The 23,027-nt window shown below is 43.7% G+C and overlaps 1 protein-coding gene across 3 annotated transcripts in view; it reads left to right on the top strand.

The window, feature by feature from the left end:
- Nucleotides 1-23,027, top strand: part of COLGALT1 (collagen beta(1-O)galactosyltransferase 1) — a 37,815-nt gene that overhangs the window by 5,935 nt on the left and 8,853 nt on the right. For all 3 annotated transcript variants that reach the window (XM_044431202.1, XM_044431201.1, XM_044431203.1), the window contains exons 3-10: nt 1,421-1,538; nt 10,929-11,063; nt 11,907-12,111; nt 13,632-13,751; nt 18,098-18,174; nt 19,657-19,763; nt 20,479-20,611; nt 21,886-22,013. In XM_044431202.1, the coding sequence (XP_044287137.1) occupies nt 1,421-1,538; nt 10,929-11,063; nt 11,907-12,111; nt 13,632-13,751; nt 18,098-18,174; nt 19,657-19,763; nt 20,479-20,611; nt 21,886-22,013 (1,023 nt within the window). The remainder of the gene's footprint in view (nt 1-1,420; nt 1,539-10,928; nt 11,064-11,906; nt 12,112-13,631; nt 13,752-18,097; nt 18,175-19,656; nt 19,764-20,478; nt 20,612-21,885; nt 22,014-23,027) is intronic.

Here is a 23,027-nt window from a genome sequence, read left to right as displayed (position 1 = left end):
GGCTTGTGCTCCCCCTCCTACTTCCCGCGTGATCATGCTAACTGGGTCAGTGTTCATCCTGGTCCACCTTTGAGACACTGCTATTCTTGGGGGCTTAATCTCAGTGGTAAAGCTCGCCTCCATTGGTGGGGATGGTCCTGATGGGGGGAATCTTCCCATCCCACCTGTCAATCAAGCATGGGCTGCTTCAGAATGTGGCTTGTTTCTGGGATCTCTGGCAGTTCCCTCTGTCCTGTGAAGTGGATTGCTCCAGTGGTAGCATGAGAGGACCTTATGGAAATTGATGTCCAAGGTGGTGTGTGTACCGGTTAATTCCCCTCCTGCACCTTGTATAATGTATGTGACTTCTGCTGGTCACTTGGACAAAAGGCTGTGTAGGGAGATAGTAGTCCCACTCTGTTGACTTCTGAAAATCAAGCTTAGGCTCAGCCCAGCTGGACCCTGCAATTTTACTGCATGCTTTCCATCTACCTTGAGGGTCACGAGAGCCAGTAGGGCATAATGGATGGAGCAATGGACTGGGTCTCAGAGATCAGAATTCTAGGTCCCACTCAGCCATGAAAGTTCATTGAGATAGTCACACTCCTCAGCCTACCCTCCCTCACAGGGTTGTTGAGGCAAGGAGAAAACAGAGATGAGGACCTTGGAAGCCATCTTGGGTACCTTGCAAGAGAAAGAATGGCAGAATATAAATGTCAGATGATGCTGACAATGACAACTAGATGACTATTTCTAAGTAAATTTTTAAACAGGAAGCTGAGATTTGTAGGATGTTGAATTCTGTGATCAATACCAAAGCTGATACAGGCACACTGCAGGAAACACACTGCTTTTCTCATAAAGCTTCACTATATAAATGATTGCCACAATCCATACCACAAGTTGTTCCAGCTTGGATTCATGGTGTGAAATAGTTGCTTCTTTAAATTTACTGTTAGGCCATTTTTAAGGATGGAAGCTGTATGGTTTTTTTTAAAAAAGGGAAAATTGTAAAAACAATCAATAATGACAGCAATGAACAATGAAACCAGCAACCTGAAAAGAGAGCCAACCCAGTCCATGAAGCTGAAGCTCAGCCATCTCACTTAAAGTGCTGTTTTGAGGTATATTATAGAAGTCTGTTCTTTCTCCAGCTTCTTCCCAAACCTTTGGATGCTTGACTGCCCCTGAGCAGAGGTCCTGTTGGGTTCTGTGATCTGTGTGCCAAATCCAGGTGCAGAACCGTGTTAGTACTTGGCAGAAAACACATTCCTTTGCCTTTGCCATAACAGCCAACTAGCAGACTCTGCCTCAGAAGCCCCTGAGATGCAGAGCCAGTTGCATCTGTGTCTTGCGTGCTTTCCATATGTGGAGGCAGCTTGGTGGAGAAGAGGGCTTTTCCTTTCCAAAGCCTGAGCCTCAGCCTCATTATCCCTGGCAGGTTCTATCCAGATGAGGAAGGTCCGAAGCACTGGTCCAATTCCCGTTATGAGCATGTCATGAAGCTTCGGCAGGCAGCTTTGCATCATGCCCGGGACATCTGGGCGGATTACATCCTGGTAAGGAAAAGTTTCAAAGGGAACCCTGGAGGAGGGTATTGTTCATTTTTTTAAAATATTTATTTATTTATTTATTTATTTATAATATTTATATGCCGTCCTGTCACGAAAATTCATGGTTGGTGGTGGTCTTCCGTGAAGCTTGGTCTTAGGGGGTCACCTTGTGCTGCGTTCCAGCCCCCTGGATGTTCAGCTTGTGGATTCTCCTCAGGAATGTGGTGTTGAAGGCACATTCAGGGCATTGTCCAGTTTTACTTCCTGTAACTGGCACAGGGGAGGGGTAGGGAGGTACCTGACTTTTTGGAATACTGTAGCAGGCAGTTCCCTTTGGGATGCGTGGATGCCATTTAATGGGAAGCTGAGAGAGCTGGGAATTCTCTAGCGCCAACTAGCCATTCTCTTACTTAGAGATGCCTCTTGCAGCACCATTCATAAAAAGGAACGAAAAAGAGGGGAGAACAATGCTTCCGTTTCAAAAGTAAATGTTACTATAAGTAGCCTGTATATCTAAACAACTGCTTATTGTAAGTAGATAGGCTTTTTTATTTGATCAAGTTCTTCCTTTATTTTTATTCTGTTGCTGCTTTTCTTCTGCCTTCATCCTGTTTCCCTCTTTTGTTTCTATTATGCTTGCAAATTTGGATGACACGACAACCCACGCCCATGGGCTGCTGCATGTGCACTGCTGGCAGCTGTGTCCAGTGTGCCCAAGTGGCACATGGAGGCAACTCTCAGAAACTTTTCCTGCACCCCACACTGTCACCAGGGCAGGTGGCATGGAGTGGGAGCAGCTGTGATCATCAGCTAAGGCAACAGCAGTTTCCCCTGTCCTCTGCCTCCACTGCTCTTGGTGGCAGCACAAAGCAGACATCATTATGAGCAAGAATGGCAGGATCTCATTTTTCATCATTTTTCATTGCCCTCTCTGGCAAGAGCCTGCTCTTTCTAGTTATTCCCTCTTTGTTCTCTATGGAAGAGCAACTTTCTTCAAGGAAATGGAGTTTGACAGTTCCACTCTGTTTTCCTTTAAGCTCTCTTTCCCTGGGGTGGGAAGGAGCAAAGTACCTGTGATGAACCTGATTGTCCATTGGGCTCATTGTGGGTAGTTTGCAAAAACAGCCAACTCACCATGGGTGATTTCCTTGTAGTTATGTCCAACCAGGCCCAGAGAGAGGGAGAGAAAGATGATCCTGGCAAGTTGAGGTGTTCTTACGGTATGGCAGAGTAAGAGACAAGTCTGACTCAATGAGTCCAACCTTTACTGGGAAGTTTGAGCATTTTTTAAATGCACAGTTCTCAATAAAATCAACAAGAGCCAGGCGAGAACATGGTAATTCTGTTTCCTGGCAATTGTACACAGGAATTTCTGCTGTGTTGCAAACCCCTTCCCCAGATCATGCTGCTGGAGAGGAATAGATTGCTGATAACTTCCACCTACAGAAAGTGGAGGAAAGAACTAGCAGCAAAATGAGTAGCAAAGCAGGGAGGTGTAGGAGGGTGCCACCATGGATGCAAAGAGAGGTGGTAAGAGGGATTGGAAGGAACAGGGACCTCCACAGGAAATGGACACTGATGCAAGTGGAGAAAAGGGTATTCCAGGAGGAGGAGGAGGCACGATGCTGAAGGACTCTTCTAAGGTCTAAGGCTAATTATGAGCAGAGACTTTTGAAACATGTGCAGAGAAATGAAAAGGGCTTCTACTTTCATGTAAATAGAAAGAGGAAGGGGAGACAAGTGGTGGGACCACTTAAAAGGAAGGTAGGAGATCTAGTAACTGATGAAAGGGAACAGGCAAAGATGTCAAATGATTATTTTGGTTCTGTGTTCTCCCTAAAGTGGGTTGGGGGAGATCTACCTGGGGGACTTGATGAAGTTGGGGCTATGGGGACACAGATTGGAGTCACCTCCCTAGAAATCAAGGAGCTCCTCATATCCCTGTATGTTAGAAAGGCACTGGGCCCTGATGGGCTACACCTGAAGATACTTCAGGAATTGGCAGGGGTACTCTTGTATTCATTGGCCTTCATTTTTGAGGCCTCATAGAAAATGGGTGGCATCAGTGGTTTCAGTCTTCAAAATGGATAGCAGAGAGGATATGGCCAGTTAGGCTTATGTCTATTACAGGCCTGTTAGGCTTATGTCTATTCTGGGAAAGATGATGGAAAGACTCATAATAGAGAAAGCTCTAGGAACACTAGACAGGAAAGGGAGGTTGGCAGCCATGCAGCATGGAGTCCATAAAAACTGATCCTGCCAGATGAACCTTGTGGAATTTTATGAAAAGGTCTTGTGGTGACTAAATGGAGGGGACACCGTGGATGTGGTTTACCTGGATTTCAACAAGGCCCCTGACAAAGTGCTGCAGGATAGCATGGTCAAGAAATAGTTGAGCCTTGGGGTAGATAAATGCACTGTCTAATGAATTAGGGTACGGTTGATGAACTGCAAGCAGAGGGTGACTATCAGTGGGGAATCATCAGGATGACAGCTGATGACAAGCGGAGTCCCCTGGGGTTCAGTTCTTTGATTGATTCTGTTCAAACTTTTTATCAATGACCTGGAGGAAGGAATAACAAGTCTGCTGACTAAATTTGCAGGTGGTACCAAAGTGGGGGCAGTGGCCACAACTGTGGAGCAGGTGATCCAGATTATTCTGGATCTGGACAGGCTGTAGAAGTGGGCAGGGGACGACAAGATGGCATTCAATATGGATAGGTGCAAGGCTTTGCAGCTGAGAGACAGAAGAGGTGTCACAGGTGCAGGATTGGGGACAATTGGCTAGAGAGCAGCACTTGTCAAAGGGAGCTCAGGGTACTTGTTGACAGCAGGCTGAACTGAACATGAGCCAGCAGTGCGATGCAGTGGTTAAGAAGCCAAATGCCACCCTTGGATGTCTTGCCAGAAATGTGGCTTCCAGATCCAGGGGGGTACTGATACTTCTTTACACTACTCTGGTGTGCCCACAACTGGAATACTGCATCCAACATGGCTCCACATTATTGGAAAGATGTAGCTAGCTTAGAATCGGTTCAGCCCAGGATCACAAGAATGGTAGTCGGGTTGGGAGGGATGACATATGAGGAAAGATTGAGGGAACTGGGTCTTTTCTGTCTGGAGAAGAGGAAACTCTGAGGGAAGGATCTTTTAGTGACTTATAGGTATGTGAGGGGATGTCATGTGGAGGAGGGCTGTGATCTGTTCTTCCCTACAATACAGGGCAGGACATGTTCCAATGGGGCAAAGATCAAGAAACCAGGCTTCAGGTTGGATATCAGGAAGTACTTTCTGATGGTTAAGACCCCTAGGATATGGAATGGGGCCTCAACCACCTCCCTTGTAAGCTCATCAGTAAGGATGTTCAAGGAAAGATTGGACAACCACATGTTGGGGATTACATGAGTGGAGTCAACTGGAGCCAGGGGTCAGACTAGATGGGCTGAAAGGTCCCTCCAGACTCACTTTGTTTCTATGTTTCTATGAACTAAAGGATCACTTATCTTTAACCTGAGTCCAACCAAGAAGAATGACCTGATGGTAACAATTACAGGTACTTTGGGCCAATGTGACTGTGCCATACCTGAATTCTTGATTCTAAAGGATACAAACACATACTGTGGATTTTAGGAAGGCCAATGTTAATAAACTCAGAACAATGGTAAGTAAAAGCCCATGCAAGCAGCTAAAGAAAGCAAATTCTAAAGGTGCCGTTGCAAACAATCCAACACGACAGAAAGGTGGAAGACAAAAGAAGTAGCCAGAGTGGCTTGACAAAAGGCTTAGGGGTGACTTGAAAATGAAAAAGGACAGAGACCGGGAGAACTGGACATGTTCAGCCTTGAGAAGAGAGGACTAAGGGGGGGACGTGCAAAGGCTGTCACAAAGAAGGTCAAGATCTCTTCTTGCTAATGCCAGAATGTAGGATACAGAATAATCAACTCAAGTTGCGACAACCCAGATTCAGGCAAAAAGCTTCCTCACTGTTAGAGCAATACAACAGTGGAACCAGCTGCCTAGAAAGGTGGTGTGCTGTCCCACAGTAGAGACATTCAAAAAGAAACTGGACAGCCATCTGAGTGGGATGGTGTAACATGATGTCCTGCAACAGCAGGGGGTTGGACTCAGTGGCCTTCATGGTCCCTTCCAACTCTACTATTCTATGATTCTATGTATAGGAAGTGGAAGGAAAGCCAGGCTACAAAGAAAGAGTACAAGCAAGTAGTATGGAATTGCTGGGCTGAAGTCAGGAAGGCTAAAGCCGGGAAGGGGCTGAGGTTAGCAAGGGAAGCTAAAAGCAACAAAAAGCTTTCTTCAGATATGTCCATAGTAAAAGACAGAAGAAAGAAATTTGGGTTTAACTACTCAGTGTGGATGGCAAAATGATAACTAATGACAAAGACAAGACAGAAATGCTCAATTCCTACTTTGGTTCAATCTTCTCCCAAAGGAAGCTCTATGACTTTCCTGGCAAAGACAAAGTATTGCTCTGAATAAGTTTGAATTTTCAGAGCCTTATCAACTTCATTCTAGAGTAATAAAGAAACTGGCAGGTAAACTCTTAGAACCACTATTTATTATCTTTGAGAAATCATGGAAGATGGGTGAAGTGGGTGATTGGAAAAGGGTTAATCTTGTCCTTATCTTCAAAGAGAGGGAAAAAGGCAGAACCTGGGAATTACAGACTAGTGACTCTGACCTCAATCTCTGGGGAAATTCTGGAGCAATCGTAAAGCAGTCAATCTACAGACAGCTTGAAAACAATGAAGTGATTGCAAGAAACCAACATGGACTTGCTCATTTGTCAAGAACAAATCCTAGCATACTAATCTGATCCCTCTTTTTATTAATTGGGTGGACCATGGAAATGGTGGACCATGGAAATGCCATGGACATCATATATCTTGATTTCAGCAAAGCTTTTAGCAAAGTACCCCATGATGTCTTGATTAGCAAGCTAGCTAAAAGTGGGGTAGATGGAACAATAATCAGGTGGATTCACAGTTGACAACAATCAGACTCAAAGAGTTATCAATGGCACCTTCTCAAACTGGGGAGAGGTAACAAGGAGGGCACTTCAGAGTTCAGTCCAGCAAGTCCAGTGTTCTTCAACATTTTTATTAATGAATTGGATGAAGAAGTGCAGGGAACAGTTATCAGATTTGCAGATGACACAAAACTGGGTGGGAGAGCTAATATCCTGGAAGAAAGAAATAAGATTCAATGTGATCTTGATCGGTTGGAGTGCTGGGCTGAAAAGAACAGAATGAAATTCAATAGGGATAAATGCCAAGTTCTGCACCTAGAAAGAAGAAACCAAATGCATAATTACAGCATGATCTCAGCAATAGTACAAGCGGAAAGGATCTCAGAATTGTTGTAGTCACAAACTGAATGTGAGCCAATAATGTGATGCAGCTGCAAAAAAAAAATGTTATTTTAGGCTGCATTAATAGAATGCCACTTCCAAATTGCATAAATTCCTAGTTCCCCTCTGCTCAAAACTGGTTAGACCTCATTTTGAGTACTGCATCCAGTGTTGGGCACCACAGTTTAAGAAAGATGTAGACAAACTGGGAAAAGTTCAGTAGAAGGCAGCTAAGATGATCTAAGGGACTGAAAACAAATCTCCATAAGGAGAGAGGAAAAGTATGTGGCATGTTCACTTTGAGAAGAGATGACTGAAGGGAGATATTATAGCACTGTTCAAGTACTTGAAAGGTTGCCACAGAGAGGAGTGCCAGGATCTCTTCTTAATCATTCCAGAGTGCAGGACACAGAATAATCAGCTCAAGTTACAGGAAGCCAGATTTGGGCTGAACATCAAGAAAAACTTCCTGGCTCTTACAGCACATGACAATGCAATCAATGACCAAAGGAGGTGGTGAGCTTTCCCACTAGAGGCGTTCAAGATGCAACTGGACAGTCATCTGTTAGGGATGCTTTAACTTGGAGCCCTGCAGTGAGCAGGGGCTGGATCTGATGGCCTTACTTCCCCCTTCCAACTCTACAGTTCTATGATTCTGTGTTTTGTTTTGAATGCAGGGAGGGCACTTTGAAATCACACCTACCACATTATAAACTATTCCATCTGTCTTGTCCACTTGAGCATAAAACTATTGCTTAAGTCTTCAAAATGTTAGGGTTGGGGTTAGTTCATAAAAGTGAACTTGTACGTTAATAGCTGATGTTAATAACTCCAGTGTGTTAATAACAGCACTTCAGTTGCTTTCTTTCCTCTGACAGTTCTAGATGCCACAGTGGGAAAGAGAAAAATCTGAAAAATACATGTAGAATAAAAAATATAAAATATATTGTGTTTTTCATGGTTTCCAACCATGATGTCTCCCCATGTACACTTTTACTTTTCCATCTCTTTCCTTTTGCCAATATGCTGTTTACTGAAATACTGTCAAATCTTCCAAAAAGGAAAATATCAGGTGCTCAGTCAAACAAATGCATACATTGTATAACCTTATATAATTTTTACAGCATGGAATTGGATATTTCTCATTGCAAACAGATCAGGACAATTCCCCAGCCACTTAACTCTTATAAGCACTTTCCAACCCTCTATTGCAGCCCTGCTGGCATAACTGGTCTTGCCCCGAAGTTGGCTGTTACTCCTCTGCATTCCCAGCGTGCCTCTCCCCTTCCCTCATGGCTCCCATTCTGAAGCAAGAACAGCTGTGGTGGGATTTCAGGGCAAAGCAGTAGCCAATCAAGCAGCTGTTTTCTCTGGGAGCCTGACCCTTGGCTTGCTGTACCTTGTACTTCCGTTTTGGAATGAGCTGCTGGCCTGCAGCCCAGAAATGTTTGAAGTGAATGATAGTGTATCTCTTGTTCGGACATGGCAGTGGATCATGGCTTTCTGCCCTGTTTATGAAGAGCAGCAGCATCTGTTTCTGTTTGGCTCTGTTTTCCTTCATGTCCTGGCAGGACCGTGGCTCTTTGAGTCTTGCCCATGGCATGAAATACCTGAGCTCCTGGAAGTAGCATGAGGCTAGGCCTATGAAGGGCCCACCCAACATTAGTCTCACTGAAGTCCCATTCACTTCAGTGGTTTTCCTCATGTAGGACTAACTTTGCCTCATCCTCAAGCGATTCTTCGTCATCGTCATTCCTTTTCAGTACAAGCTAAACAGACCTTTGCTGCAACCTGAGTACAACTTATTCAGTTCTGCTATTTCATGAGTGAAAATAGAGTTGCTTTTGTTCACCTGTAAATCCCATGTCACATGAGCTACTGCCTGGGCATCCTGTTCCTTGCAGCACATCTTCTGAAGGCTCTTCTTTGCCTGTGGCATTTGGATGATCCTGCCAGTAACCTGCCTTGCACTGTTTTAAAAGCATAGAGACTCATTGCCCACCCAGTTTCCAAAAAAGCACAAAAAACCCACCCCATGCACAGTAGGCAGAAATGAATCTCCAGCCTCAGAGAAGAACTAGCAGGGTGTGCGATAATGGGGTGCCTTAGTGCAAGTGTGCTCAGGCTGTGCACATGCCTCCTACTCCAACTGCAGACCTAAAGCCTCACTTCTTCTCTAGCCAGTTATCCTAGAACAGCGTTTTCAGTTCTCAGCAAGTCATCCCCACCTGGTGATCTCCAAAGATGTTGGACTGCAGCTCCCATTATTCTCTGCCGGCATGGCTAATGGTCATGCTGACTAGGAATGGTGGGAGTCACAGTCTAGCACATCTGGAGGTCACCAGGTTGGGGAAGTTGTTCTAAGTCATTACTCCTCCCAGGTCTCCCCAGCAAGCAAATTAAGGACAGTGATTTAGCAAGAAGGGGTAGATGGATTTTAAAAATGCCCTTGTAAAATAGTGGCCGTTGAGCATATGCAGAGGAAGGTATAAAAGCAGTTGCTGCTACCCCAAGAGAGAAGGGTGCCTTCCTTCCAGTGCCCTTGAGTTTGAGAAGTGGGCTGGAGTGGAATAAAACCTTTCTTTCTCAAAGTGTCTGGCTGGCTCCCCTTGTGCCATTCCTCCTTGCCACTGACGGCACAACTGCTGAGTTCCTTCTCTCCTTTCATTCCCCTCTGGTCTTTCTGAAATGTCTGTTTCTGGGGAATGAGTTTTAAGGAGGCATCTACTATGCCAAGAACTCCCAGAGGTTGAGTTGACCCAGTCGCATGGGTGGCCTCCCTAACGTCAAATATGATTTGGACTGCCATTTGGTTTCCCTGGTCAAATGTTGAAGTATCCACAATTGTACGACACTGTCTGAGCGTATACTGTGTATCATTGGAAAATTCTATCCCATCATGAATGGAGGCTAGAAATCAAAATGTGAAACACAGTAGTTCAATAGCTTAAATTTCATGCTAGCTGAGGGGGATTTCCTCTCCCCACCACCTACTAGATTGCTTATTTAGAGCAAATAGTTTATGTTTCTGGACCTCAGAAACTCTCTGGCATTATAAAAGAAAGAGAAGGCCACAAACTGACCCATTTCCTCTGCCACCAATTCTGTTAGAATAATTAACAATCTCCTAGTAGCTGATACGAAAATATTACTACAATAACAAAAATTTTATTTCTGTACTGCTGAATAGCCAAAGATATCTGGGTGGTTCACAGCCACACTTAGATATGAAATCCACGTTAGAGGCACACTGAAATATTGAAGACATAATTTATTAAAGGGATATTATGTACATACAAATTTCTGATATGTGATTTCTGATAGTGTCTTCAAAACACTGCTCAGCGACAATTGTTAGTTCTCAAGAGACACTGTTGCTGCTGCAAACCTCTAAGGACTCTTTCCCAGGCCAGATCTCCTAGCCTTCTTCCCCGGCCAAATAATCTTACAGCTGGGTCCAGCTTCTGGGTAGTCTCTTCCTGTGATACCCAAGCTTCTTTTATTATACTGTTTTACTGACTGCTTCCTGCAAGATGTGAGGGCAGCCTCTTGGCATAATGCAGCCACCTCCTTCCTACATCCAATCTTCACCAGCCACAGAGGAAACAAAAGCAGTATATTCAAGCCTTAGCTATTCACTTTCTACTCAGCTTTCTTCTAGTCCTAAAACACCAAACAACCACCTGTGGACTGCCTCAGACTGCCATAGCAGCCACACTGTTTACTGCCATGTCTGAGTGGTCATTTCCCAACTGCTCTTTTTCACATAGCGAGAATTCCCAACTATTCAGAATTGAATTTATTTGATGCAAACTCCATCCAGAAATACGAAGAGGAAGTATTTCTTTCTCTCTTGCCCTTCAGGTTGTCTCTAAGCAGCTTTCACATAGGCTTTCAACAGTAGCAAAACAAGGCCTCAGGCCTACTCGCAGAGATCGCACAATTTCTGGAACAGTCAAATTCTGAAGTTCATAAGTTTTTAAATCACTGTACTTTTTCATTTGTTTGTTTAATTCACACTCCTGCAGTTTGTGGACTCAGACAATCTCCTGACCAACCCTGACACCCTGAGCCTTTTGATAGCTGAGAACAAGACTGTGGTGGCACCCATGCTGGATTCACGGGCAGCCTATTCGAACTTTTGGTGTGGGATGACTTCACAGGTATGCACAGGATGGCGGGTTTAGGCATATTCCTTCAGTGAGGGATTTGTGGCATAGACGTGTGTGGTGGAGATTGGAACGCCGGGGTTTGCATGTTTACTGCCTAGTGCATTATCAGCCTAGAGGTCCTCAACCACGCTGCCTTCAAATTCAAGAGGAATTTCTACCATGCATATTCCCACCTATTTCCTAGCCTCTCAGCCAAGACATTTCCCCCTTTCTTACCATCAGTGTTGGACAAAGCTGCCCTAGACAGCATTTCATAAGGTGGGTATGAACACAGAGAAGCCTTTAGGCAGCTTCATGAATCCAGGAAATCACACAGCACCTGGAAAGGGCACTGTTCCACCATGAGGTACACTGCTGGCACCCATACCAGCTGTTGGGTCCTTGCTCCTGTGTCTGTGAATAACATGGCAGATGCATTTGTGCCACCCTTTCCCTTCCCAGTCTCAGCAGTACATGCCAGCTCAGTGCTGTATTCCAGAATTGCATAAAGAATCATAGCAGATTTCTCTTTTGTTAACCTAGCATTAGAGTGCAAGATGTTAAGACCCAGTGGGAAATCATTGTGGCAGCCTGGGAAACCTTGGCTGTGCAGAAGAGCAGATGAAGGAGTTGTGCCATGCACTTCTCCCATTTTGTCTCCTCATCTGGCTTGTCCAGTGGTCACTCCCATTTCTTCCCCTCCCCAAATGCTCTGAACGGCAAACTGTGTCCAGCCTTTGCTACTTTTTGCATTTGGGGTTAAGTGTTGCCAGGTGTTCTGTGTCAGAGGCTCCATCCCTGCTTCTCTCCTTGCAGAAAAGGTCTTACGGAATTTCTCTTCCACTTCTCTCCTAGGGTTATTACAAGCGTACCCCAGCTTACATCCCCATCAGGAAACATGATCGCAAGGGCTGTTTTGCCGTTCCCATGGTACACTCCACCTTTCTCATCAATCTGCAGAAAGAAGCCAGCCAGCACCTTGTTTTCTACCCACCCCACCCCGATTACACTTGGGCTTTTGATGACATCATTGTCTTTGCCTTTGCCTGCAGGCAGGCAGGTGAGTCAAAACATGGCCTTCTCTTTCTGAAAAGAATGGCACTTCAGCCATTCTGTACCTCCACTGAGAAATTAGCCTTCAGATTTGACTAACTCACAAATGTCTATATGTGAAGACCATCCAGAGAACCTGAAATTTAAAGGGTTGCCTGGCAAACAATCCTCCAGCAAAGCCGCCTGCATTTCCCCACTTTGATTGCCAGCTCCTCCTGTCTTGTTGCCAGGAAATGCTTCTGCTTATCGGAGTTGCTCTTTAATGCACGAAGAGACAGTGTGGTCTTTTGCTGTTTCCTCCAGCAGGGAGACAGCAGCCCTGTATGGAGTCTGTGCATTTGGCATTCCTGGCTATAGAGTTGGAGAACGTGCTCCTCTGCGGCAGGGGGCACGTGTGATGCTGCCTCAGAGCATGTACATGCACACACTCATTTCACAAGCACACACATGCCAGTGGCCCTATTTCAGATGGTTGCTGCTCTTGCCTCCTGCAGTCTGTATCAAGATCACTGCAGGAGGAAGCAGAGTACAGACTAGGAAGTGGTCCTAGCAGAAACAGTGGCTTTAGTCAGGAGTGCAATGGGAAAATTCAATGTGGGGAGTGGGTGGGTCAGGGCACATGACAAAAGCACAATTAAGGGTGGGAGATCATGCATTTGCTTGGAGGAGTGGTAGGAGGGAGAGAAGTTGCCAGTGATATAACATTTGATTGTCTGTTCTTAGCAGAAGTGAAGCATGCAGCTATCTGGGCAACCTCTCTTGGCATTAACTAGGCCAGCTTAGGCACCTGGGAGAATGCTGGAGGGAAGTGAGCGAGCAGCTGGTCACTTGCCTGAGGTTAATTCAGCCTAAATAAGTGGTTTCTGGAGGAAGAAAATGAATCTAAGCTGGTATTCTTGGAATTAGCATACACAACAGGACTCCACCTTAGAAGACACCATATTCACTCCTCAGCAAAACCAAGGCTATATATAGTCCATAAGCGAATAATGGTTAAAGATGGAATCCAGCATTCTGTATAAATAGCATCTCTTGAGGAAATTTACACAGTGGATCTTATTCTTCATAGTAGAATGACTACTTCTTCTCATGCATGCTTCTCATGTTATTACTTGCAATCTTTCATTGATTGTGATGTCCAAACCCTTAACCAACCACTTCTCTGACTTCTGTGAATTAACATTGCAAGTGGATCTTTGCAGACCAAAGGGCCAAGAGCTTGCTTGGGATGCTGCTTTCCGCACTCATATTGTGCACTTCTGCAGAATTGTGTCTTGCCTTCAGTCTTAATGGTGCAAGTCTTGTGGCAGTTTCCTTGGTTGCCTTTCTTAAACTGAGTAGGATGTGGACCCATAGCTTGGGCAGGCAGATGTACTGCTGTAACCTTTACTCTAGAGTTCATGCGTATGGAGGAGAAGCATCTTGTTGGCTGAGGCTCTCTGACCTGGCAAGGGGATGGAGAGAGGGACCCATTGTACCGTCCTGCTCTTGTGTGCTCACTGTGTGCCCCCTCCCCTTTTTGTTTAGAAGTTCAGATGTTTGTGTGCAACAGAGAGGTGTATGGCTTCCTACCTGTGCCTCTGCGATCCCACAGCACCCTGCGTGATGAAATAGAGAGCTTCATGCATGTCCAGCTGGAGGTCATGGGTGAGTAAGTTATGCGATCTTGGAAAGAAGGTAGCAAAGCCTTTGTGCGCGCTCTCTCTCTCTCTCTCTCTCTCTCTCTCTCTCTCTCTCTCTCTCTCTCTCTCTCTCTCCTTTTTACCCAAAATTTGCAGTAAGGAAAACTTGATTCCTCATGGAGTGTCAGCTGTACAAATCAAGCAGGTGGGCCACTGAAAACAGTTGCAGGGCTTCATCTGGGAAGAACAGGTGACCTACTTGAATTTCAGGGTGTTGACATCTGCCTCGGTTCCCAATAGGAAGGACCATTTGGGCTGAGAGCCAAAATATTGATTTGGCCATCTCAGAAATTGAGATTCTATGGCAATACAAGCAGCACTGTGTGACCCACATCAATGCATGCCAAATCTGTTGTCCAAATTGGACCACAGAGCTGGACTAAACCTCCCATGCCCTCTACCAAGTGGCTGAGGATGATGGCAGTTGCAGTCTAACACATTTGAGAGGGGCACCAGATTGGGTAAAGCTGATACATGCAAACTGAGCCAAGCGACCTGAGTTATCTCATTTCATAGACAAGGAGAGAGTAAGCAGGTGACTGCTGGAATCTGGCTTTGCTGCTCTTTTGTCATGCAAGATTTCAAGAGACTATTCATATTCTTATTGCATTACATATATATCCCTATTCCTTCTCTCTTGTGAGGAGCCAGGGTACCTTATATAGTCTTTCTCCACTCTGTTTTATCCTCATGAAATGAGCCCGTGGATCTATGGTCTGTTTGAGAATAAGGCAGCTTCCTATATTTTTGTTCTTTGTGGCTAGTAACATCCATATGTTACCAGTACATAGCCAACCCAGGGCTACTTGATTGACTACATATTCAAAGTCTTCCCCAAACCAGATACTGTCATAGAGTAATCATCATGTTTTACTTACAGAATACTGTTTCTTAGAAAGTCTCTCAAAGTGCATTTCTTAACATGAAGCATTTATTGTGCATGTGTGAAAGAGTACTTTATATGACATTGCCATCATCCAGAGCCTCTCCTGTTCTTTGCAACCATTTCTGTGGCTGCTTTTAAACTGATGAAAGTGAAGTATTATCAGTGAATGGCAGGATGAAGCCCTCATGTATTTGTCCACTATGCCACAGTGCCCTATCACAATTGTGTGATGGAACATACAGAAAGGCAAGGAAGGAAAACCCTGGAAAGACAATTCTGTAAAGGAACTGATCTTACTTCTGCAAAGAATCTGGATGCAGAAGTCTTGGTAAAGCAGTGGATTAAAAGCTTTATGTAGAAAAGCCCTCAGACAAGATTTGCTATTTTGCTTTTTTTACTATAAAAGGATCAGTACATAGTACATAAGCTTATGTATGCATACATTCAAATTCATGAAAGATTCAACATCTAAAGAGGGCTTCTTAGCAGATTCAAGGATGTTGATTCTCAGTTAGATCAAGCTTACCTGGATGACTCTATGGGCAACACATTGCACTAGCTTCCACTGTGATGTGTTTGGAGACTTGTTGATATGCATTTTGGATGCTGTGAAGCATTCAGAGTATTGTCACCACTTATTCAGGTTTCTTTTCTAACAATTCTAAAGATGTACTCCTACCTTAATTTTCATATGTCTAAATAAGATAATTAAAATTTCAAACTTCTTATCAAGATAAATGACAGTAACAACATACTTATCTGAACATATAACAAGTGTGTTTGTGACACAGAAATAGTAACTTGATAGCATCCTACAGGGACAGCTTGTTTTCTTAGAACATTTTCATAGCATTTACAAATTGTGTTATTTTTTTGTTATTTATCTGATGACAAAACTGGGCTTCTTACATAGCTGATTGCTGTATTGCTGTATAGTACTGTTATCATGATGCAGAGAGGAAGATGTAGCTATAAACTTGACATGAGCACCTCTTGGTCTGGATTCATTCTTCATCCATAAAAGGAATGACCAATGCTCAGTCTCTGATGATTGCTGCTTCTTACCTGGAAAACCTCAGAGATCAGATACCTTTATTATATGCAAGTCAGGAGGCCAAGCTGTCTTGCATTAGCTACTGGAATTTCATTTTTAATTCCAGAATTCTGTTAGAGATGTCAATTATATAATTTCTTAATTGGGCTGCAGGGACTAATTGATGTCAATGTAAAAGATTTGCTTTCTCCATTAGAAGCAACAGGCTTCATCCCACATGCACTGTGCTGAAATTTTCGGAATGGCTTCTGGCATCAAAGGGTCCTATGTGGCAATCCACTATCCTTTGGCTCTGGAGGAGTTTGCTGTACTCTGCTCCTCAGGCATGCTTCACAATTGCTCTTTGTCCAGACTGCAGCTGCACAAAGATCCTTTTACTAAGTCCAACTCCCCTTAAAGGGGAAACAGTCACTGCCTTGAAAATGTAGTAAACGTGGACGGTAGGAGAGCTCAGTGAGAATACAACCAGCTTTGTCACCAACTGCCTTATTTGGCAGATAGCAAGGTATATTCCATGTGGCGAGCAATATTCTGCCTTTGCCTCTTCGGTATATTTTTTAGAAGGCAGCATGCCTGTAAGTAACACATGGTTTTTCAGCACATTAAATTCGAGGGTTAAAAGCCCTTTCAAGTGTCCTGTTTCCAAGATGTACAGTCTTCACATGGGACCGCACCATCTTGGAATACCCTTGGGATTGGCCATATGAGAGCTTCCTCAAGTCTAAATTTTTCCAGTTTGGGACTGCCAATGTGCCAGGAAGAAAACCTTTAGCCCTCTGAAGGTTTGAATCTTTTCTTGAGACACATTCGTTTGGAAAACAAAACTTCTGAACACCTCAGTTTGTCTTTCTTCTCTCTATCATTGCAGATCACAGCTTCTCTGAGCTGCAATTTATGGTGCTATGGAACAACGGGCACCTGGTCTGTGTAGAAATAAGGGATTGAGGAGGTGGTGATTGGCAGAACATAGCATTAACTTGGGCCAAGTAGTAGCACCTGAATGATGGAATACAGGAAACAATCTAGGTGGCAGGGTGTAGTGAATCCCCTCCTGCACTGCCTCCCCCCTTTTCAGTTCTTCCTTCAGACCTTTCTTTTTGACAGGGTGAAATAAACTTCTCTACTTCTATGCATCTGTGAGTGTGCACACTTAAAGAGAACTTTAAATTCATTGCTGAACTGATTTTCATCCACAAACATTTGAATAAAGATTGTCCCAAAGCCCTCATAAAAAACAGCTATGAGGCAAGGGCAAAAGAGCCATACAGTGAAAGTAACAGGTAAGGCGGGGGGGGGGGGGTAGAGTGAAGGAAGCGCTTTTTTGAATGGGGGAATCAACATTTGAGGGGGGTATTTTGCTAAAATATGTACATTTAACATTCTCCCCCTGACAGCAGTTTGAATTGTAGAATCCTAGAACAGCAGAGTTGGAAGAGGCTAAGAAGACCATCAGGTCCAACCCCTTGCTAGTGCGGGACACCAAGTTACACCATCTCACTGAGATGACTGTTCAGTTGCATCTTGAAAGCCTCTAGTGTGGGATTGCCCACAAATAAATTTTGCTTCTTTGCTTTTTGTGGGTGAGGGCAGCAAATACGTTTGGCACTACATACCTTTCTGTATTTATGAAAGTAACATGCCTTGCAAAAAAAAAAAAAAAGTAGGGGAGGAAAATAAGATCCATTAGCTTTCTAGCTTTTGAGCTTAGGTGTCAAGATCCATTTCTAGTCAGTTGAGAAATCTCCCTGGGAGATCCTGGCGCAATCCTCCTCTCTAATCTGAGACAGGGAAAGCTGTGCAGATAAGAAGAAGAAGAGACTACAGATTATTGGACGATGGATGTGTTAAAACTGAAATACAATATGTGTTTAAATATACTAGTCCACAGGTATCTGTGTTAATCATTTATGGTCAAAGAGAAGGAAAGAACAAACTTTTGTGAAGTTTCCATGCAGCAGTTACCTGGAAATGCTATTTTTATCACAGAGGTTAACCAGGCAATTGCTGTGAACTGCTCTGAGAGCTTTGGCTATTGGTTGGTATAAAAATATAAAACATAACTAATATGTGTCTGTTTACAAGCTTGGAATAAACACAAAAGCAGTGAGCTTCATTGTTGGGTTCCTAGTAATTGAAAATATAGTATGCTAAGGGAAGATATCCCATTTTCAGGCCCATCTGGGTATGCCTAAGAGACTGCTTAATGTAATTATTTATGGAAAATAAATTTTTGCCTGCTTGCATTATATCTGAGCCTGGGCCAAGAATTTGGGAGCAGCTGATCATAAAACGTGTCTGTTTAAAAGAAAACAACAAATCTTGGAAAGGTCATGCGTCTAGCCATGTGATTCCATGTTGTTGTTCTTTACAGTTAAGAACCCATCGGTGGAACTTTCTCATTATCTGTCTGTGCTTCCCAAAATCCCAGACAAAATGGGATTTGATGAGGTGAGGAGCAAAGGTGTAGGATAAATCATGAAAAAAGAAGCAAATATATCTACATGGTGCTTAAATTCCATAGTCTAGGTCACAGAAGCAGCTTTGAGAACAGAATTTGGTTTAGCTAGTACAATGGGAAACTTACGGTTACAGGAGCTGCTGGAAACAAGCAGAAATGTTTATTTCCAAACTGGGGCAAGGCAACAGAGAGCACAGAAGGAAATTTTTCTGACCTGTAGATATTTCCATTTGTTTCTGGGGCTGCCCTTAGACCCAAGGCTTTCTGTTGTGCAAGTTCTGGTCCCACTGTCACAAGAGATCGAGCAGGGGTGTAGCAGTGTCAGTATTGGGTATAAGCTCATTGGTGCTTATCCAGTGTGGCTTTGTGGAGGTCACTAACCATGTGAACTGGAACTGGCATTTTATACAGAAACAAGTGCTTTGGTATCCTTGAGAGTACAGGGCATTGGAAGGAAAATCCCTCTAGTGATGGCATCTGGGCTGGTAATACCAGCATTAGTCTTACTGTTACCTCAGAGCAAGGTCTCGTCATTATTCTTAGCTCCAGATGCATCCCTGGATATTATTGCAGGCTTCCCCAATTTTGGGGCCCTCCAAACCCTGCCTTGTGCCATCCTGGTGCCCAAAATCCATGCAGCTAGATCTCCTAGTATCATATGCCATTGGAAAAGGCCAAAATATGAGCCCTAGCCTAGGCCATAGAAGGAGATGGGAAAATGGACTGCATTCTTCTAAAGGAGAAACAGGAAGCAGCATGCCTTCCATTGTGTTTAGATCCTGTTCCATTTCCTGGTGAACTTTGCAAATAAGGATCTGGTGCCTAAATTTGCTTGTTTCCCTCCTTCCTCCTAATTTGTTTTTAGCGTTATGTCTTTTAAATTGTAAGCCTGTCTTTCTTCTGATTGTTGCAAGCCATGCTGCGGGCCATGGCTGAAGAGTGGGTTAAAAATGCTTTGGCATTGAAGATGACTGCAATTCGTTTAGAGATCAGAGGCATGAGAGGCATTTTACAATGCTTGCCTCGTAGATGAAAGTTCCAGCATGCCTGGAAGGCTCTAACTCAACTTACTAACTGTTCCCTGTATTACTTTGCAATGTTACTTGTACTTGGAATTGTTTTCAATTTGTATTTTATATGTGATTTTTAATATGTATATGTGAACTGCTTAGAGATTTTATTAAGCAGTATCCTAGTATGACTAATACACAAACAGTTGATAAAGAAATATCTCCTGCTTTGCTAGTTTTCTGTTTGTGGGGATAGTTGCAAGGTTTCTACTTGCATGCGAGTATTTGGAAACAGCATCTCCCTCCCTTAGTATGGAGTCCATTCTGTCATCCCGAGATTCTGCTACCTCATCCTCCTGCAAGTAGAAGCAAGGCCTGGTGTTGGCAATGTAGGCTTGCATTAATGCCCTGCACAAACTTCCTTTGTGATGTTTCTGGCTGCCACATTACTTCTATTCCCAGGTCTTCATGATCAACCTGAAGCGTCGGGTGGATCGCCGAGAGCGGATGCTGCAGACTCTGTATGAACAGGAAATTGACTGCAAGGTCATTGAGGCTGTGGATGGGAAGTGAGTATTACCAGGTGATGCTGCCCCATGACAGGAACGATGCCTGAGGAGGGAAGGTGGCTGTTTGGGGCCCACACACCCTCAGAGTACCATCAGAGTTCATGGGCCTCAGTCATACAGATAGGGAATATCAGCCATGCTTGAGTCCCTTTTAATCTTCACCATATGTATGAAGAGGGACTGCAGTTTAGAGGGGAAGCCCATGCTTTGTTTGCAGAAAGCCCCAGGTTCAGCCCTGGCCTCTCTGGGTAAAAGGATCTTGGGCTGCAGATGATAGGACAAACTTTTTTCTGCCTAATAGCTTGGAGAGCTGCTGGTCAGCACAGACAAATACTGGGCTAGGTGTACATTTAGTTTGACTGAGATAATGCAACTTCCTCTGCTCCTCTCTTGGCCATTGAATCTTCCTCTACACAGAGCGGAAGATGAATTGACTTGCTGTAGGCTAAGGATGCAGAACCTCTGGCCTGAAGGCTGAACCTGGCTCCACATCTGGCTGACAGAGCTGTCTTGGGTTTTTCCAGCCAAGGCTTACCACTGGAGGGCTCTGTTGTTAGGAGTCTGGATCTAGGCCATATACAGGTCACAGTTGCTAAACTGTTCACACAAAGTAAGATACAGGTGAAGTAAAATATTTGGAACAGTTCCAGCTCTGCCCCATAGCACGCCTCCTCCTGGCCAGCCTTCACTCAGTTTTTTCATTGTTTACCCTCAGAGCAATGAACAGCAGCCAAGTGGAAGCTATGGGGATCAAGATGCTGCCAGGTTACAAAGACCCCTACCATGGGCGTCCACTCACCAAGGGTGAATTGGGTTGCTTCCTCAGCCACTATAAGGTTTGGCAAGAGGTAAGTGATGCTGGTTTTTTTTAAATATGTTCAGTAACCCTGAAACGCTTCTTGAAGTAGGACTGTGCAAATTGTGGTTCTAACAAGCACAGTTAAAGTTGTAGGATTTTGTAGTGGGCATGTAACTCCACTTCCCAAGAATCTCAGGTTTCATTTGCAAAGAAAGTTTCTAGGCTTTATGGTTAGACATGCAAGTGTACAGCCATTGTTTGGTACCTTGGTGCTGGGGGTTCCTTCTGGGGCCCTAATACTGTGTCTCACGCCTTTTCTTACCCCAGGCCTAGTGGAAGTAGAATAATTATGTAAAATAAAGGACTCATGCAAAGCTGCTTAAATTGCATAATTTAAACAGTTTGCAGAATTCAGTTTCTCGCATTTCAGAAAGGTTCAGAATTCCAGTAGATGGTTTTAAGTGCAAAGTACATCTAGGTCTGTAATCTGCAGAACTGCATGTATTTCTTTCTCCCCCATGAGTAGGACATTCCCATGAAGTGTGAGATATAGCCAGGGCAGGCAGCGCAGGAGCTCAACTGTTATCTTGCTTTGGAGTCTGACTTGCAAGGGTTTAAAAGAACCTCTGGATAATTTGGGGCTTGGTTGTTTCCTGGAGCAGGTGAAAATTGCTCAGGATGTGTAACAGTTGTGTTATTAGTCCCAGAGATGGAAAATAATAAAAAAGGGGACATGAGTGTGTGGATGCTGTAAGAGTGCAGGCAATAGTGCAGAAAGTGGCACTGAGCACTGTATTCTGCTTCCTGCAAATCCTAGTTTTTTCCCCCCTTGCTTAAAGGTTTGTAGCTATTATGGGTACACATTGTTGGGAGTATCTTTTCAGTACCCCAAATGGCATTGAAGGGGAATGAAGCAGCTATATTCTATTTGCACAACTTAAAAAAGCTCTCAGAATACCACTTCTATTGGGTTGTTTGGCAAGGAGCTTTAGCAGAGTTTACACAATCTGGAACCAAAGAACTGATGAGTTACAGGTGCTGGCCAGCTTGGCTTCTTGGTAGTTGAGTTACACAGAAAAGTGGGGTTGCTGAAGAGGGGGATTGTGGCTTGTCAGATGTTGGTGTGGTGGTTATGCTGGCATCAGGAGACACTTAATGATTAATAAAAATAGGACTGGAGAACAAGGAGAAAATGAAAGAACCAGCTGAGTGGTTTAAATCATTCTTACACTTTAGTGGAAAGGCAGCATAAAAATATTTGTTGTTTAAAGAAGAATAGGCCAGGGTTGTGTTTTGTTTTTGTTTCTTTTTCTATTTTACCAGATTGTTGAGAGAGGCCTGGAGAAATCAGTGGTTTTTGAAGATGACCTGCGCTTTGAGATCTTTTTTAAACGGCGCATAATGAACCTCATGTATGACTTGGAAGAGGAGGGCCTGGACTGGGATTTGATGTGAGTGGGGGAAGTGTTGGCATTGAAGTCAGGTGGAAAATATAATTTGGTTTGGGATTTCCTAAACAGCAGCATACGAAACACACACATAAACATACATACAAGAATATGCATGCAAACCTGTTGTAAAGGTGGTGGAAGGGATAAGTAAGCTGGTGAAAAGGAAATATGGGGAAATCATAGCTGGTGCTTATGTAACGCAACTCTGGCTAAGGCATGTTGGCTCATAGAGAGCAAAATGAATCCACTATTCATGGGAATCCCATAGTTCAAATGTAGCACCTAAGCAATGACTTTCTGGGTGGCCTTTGGCAGCCTTATCATCTCAGACACACACAGGGCCTATGGAGTCATTGTAAGGATCGGTGAGATCATGGGTGTGAAACCTTCTGGCTCTTCAGAACAAAAATGCTGTGTGTACCTGGCATACTTGGAACTGGGTCTCCTTGAAATAAGCAGGATCTATTGAGATAAATTAGAACTTCTTTACTTCTTTTATTCATTTATTTGATTAATTATTTTATTTTTAACTGTCTTTTCATGCAGTGTCCACTAACAGTGACTGGCTGCATAATGATAAAATAAATTGCATCCATAAAATAACAACACTATGGAAGTGGAATAAAATAATAGGATTAATTATTATTACTGGCAGGGTAATGGTGATGGCCCATTGTATAATTATGAATTTTTGTTTCTTAAGTGGATTTATTAAGCAGATTACAGAGCCTATAAAACATAGGAACAATGATAATTAATGTAATACATTAAAATTAAAAAGGAATAACAAGGATCACTTATGAATATATGGCTGTGAGATTATCAGGCAACATATTTGATTAGATGCTTACAAGTGATACTTAGGGAGAATTTAAAATGGGCTCACAGGAATTTTACATAAGCAGGTCAAGCTATCTTTCATGCTTTTGCTCCTACTGTCAAAAGTTTCTTGGAACACAAGTGTGTTGGAACTGGCATAAGGGCACCCTTTTTACTTTCCTTCATCTCTGTCTC

Source organism: Varanus komodoensis, unplaced genomic scaffold, assembly GCF_004798865.1.
Source record: "Varanus komodoensis strain SLA01 unplaced genomic scaffold, ASM479886v1 scaffold22, whole genome shotgun sequence".
NCBI classification, from domain to species: Eukaryota; Metazoa; Chordata; class Lepidosauria; order Squamata; family Varanidae; genus Varanus; species Varanus komodoensis.
This window is presented reverse-complemented; position numbering and strand designations above follow the sequence as displayed.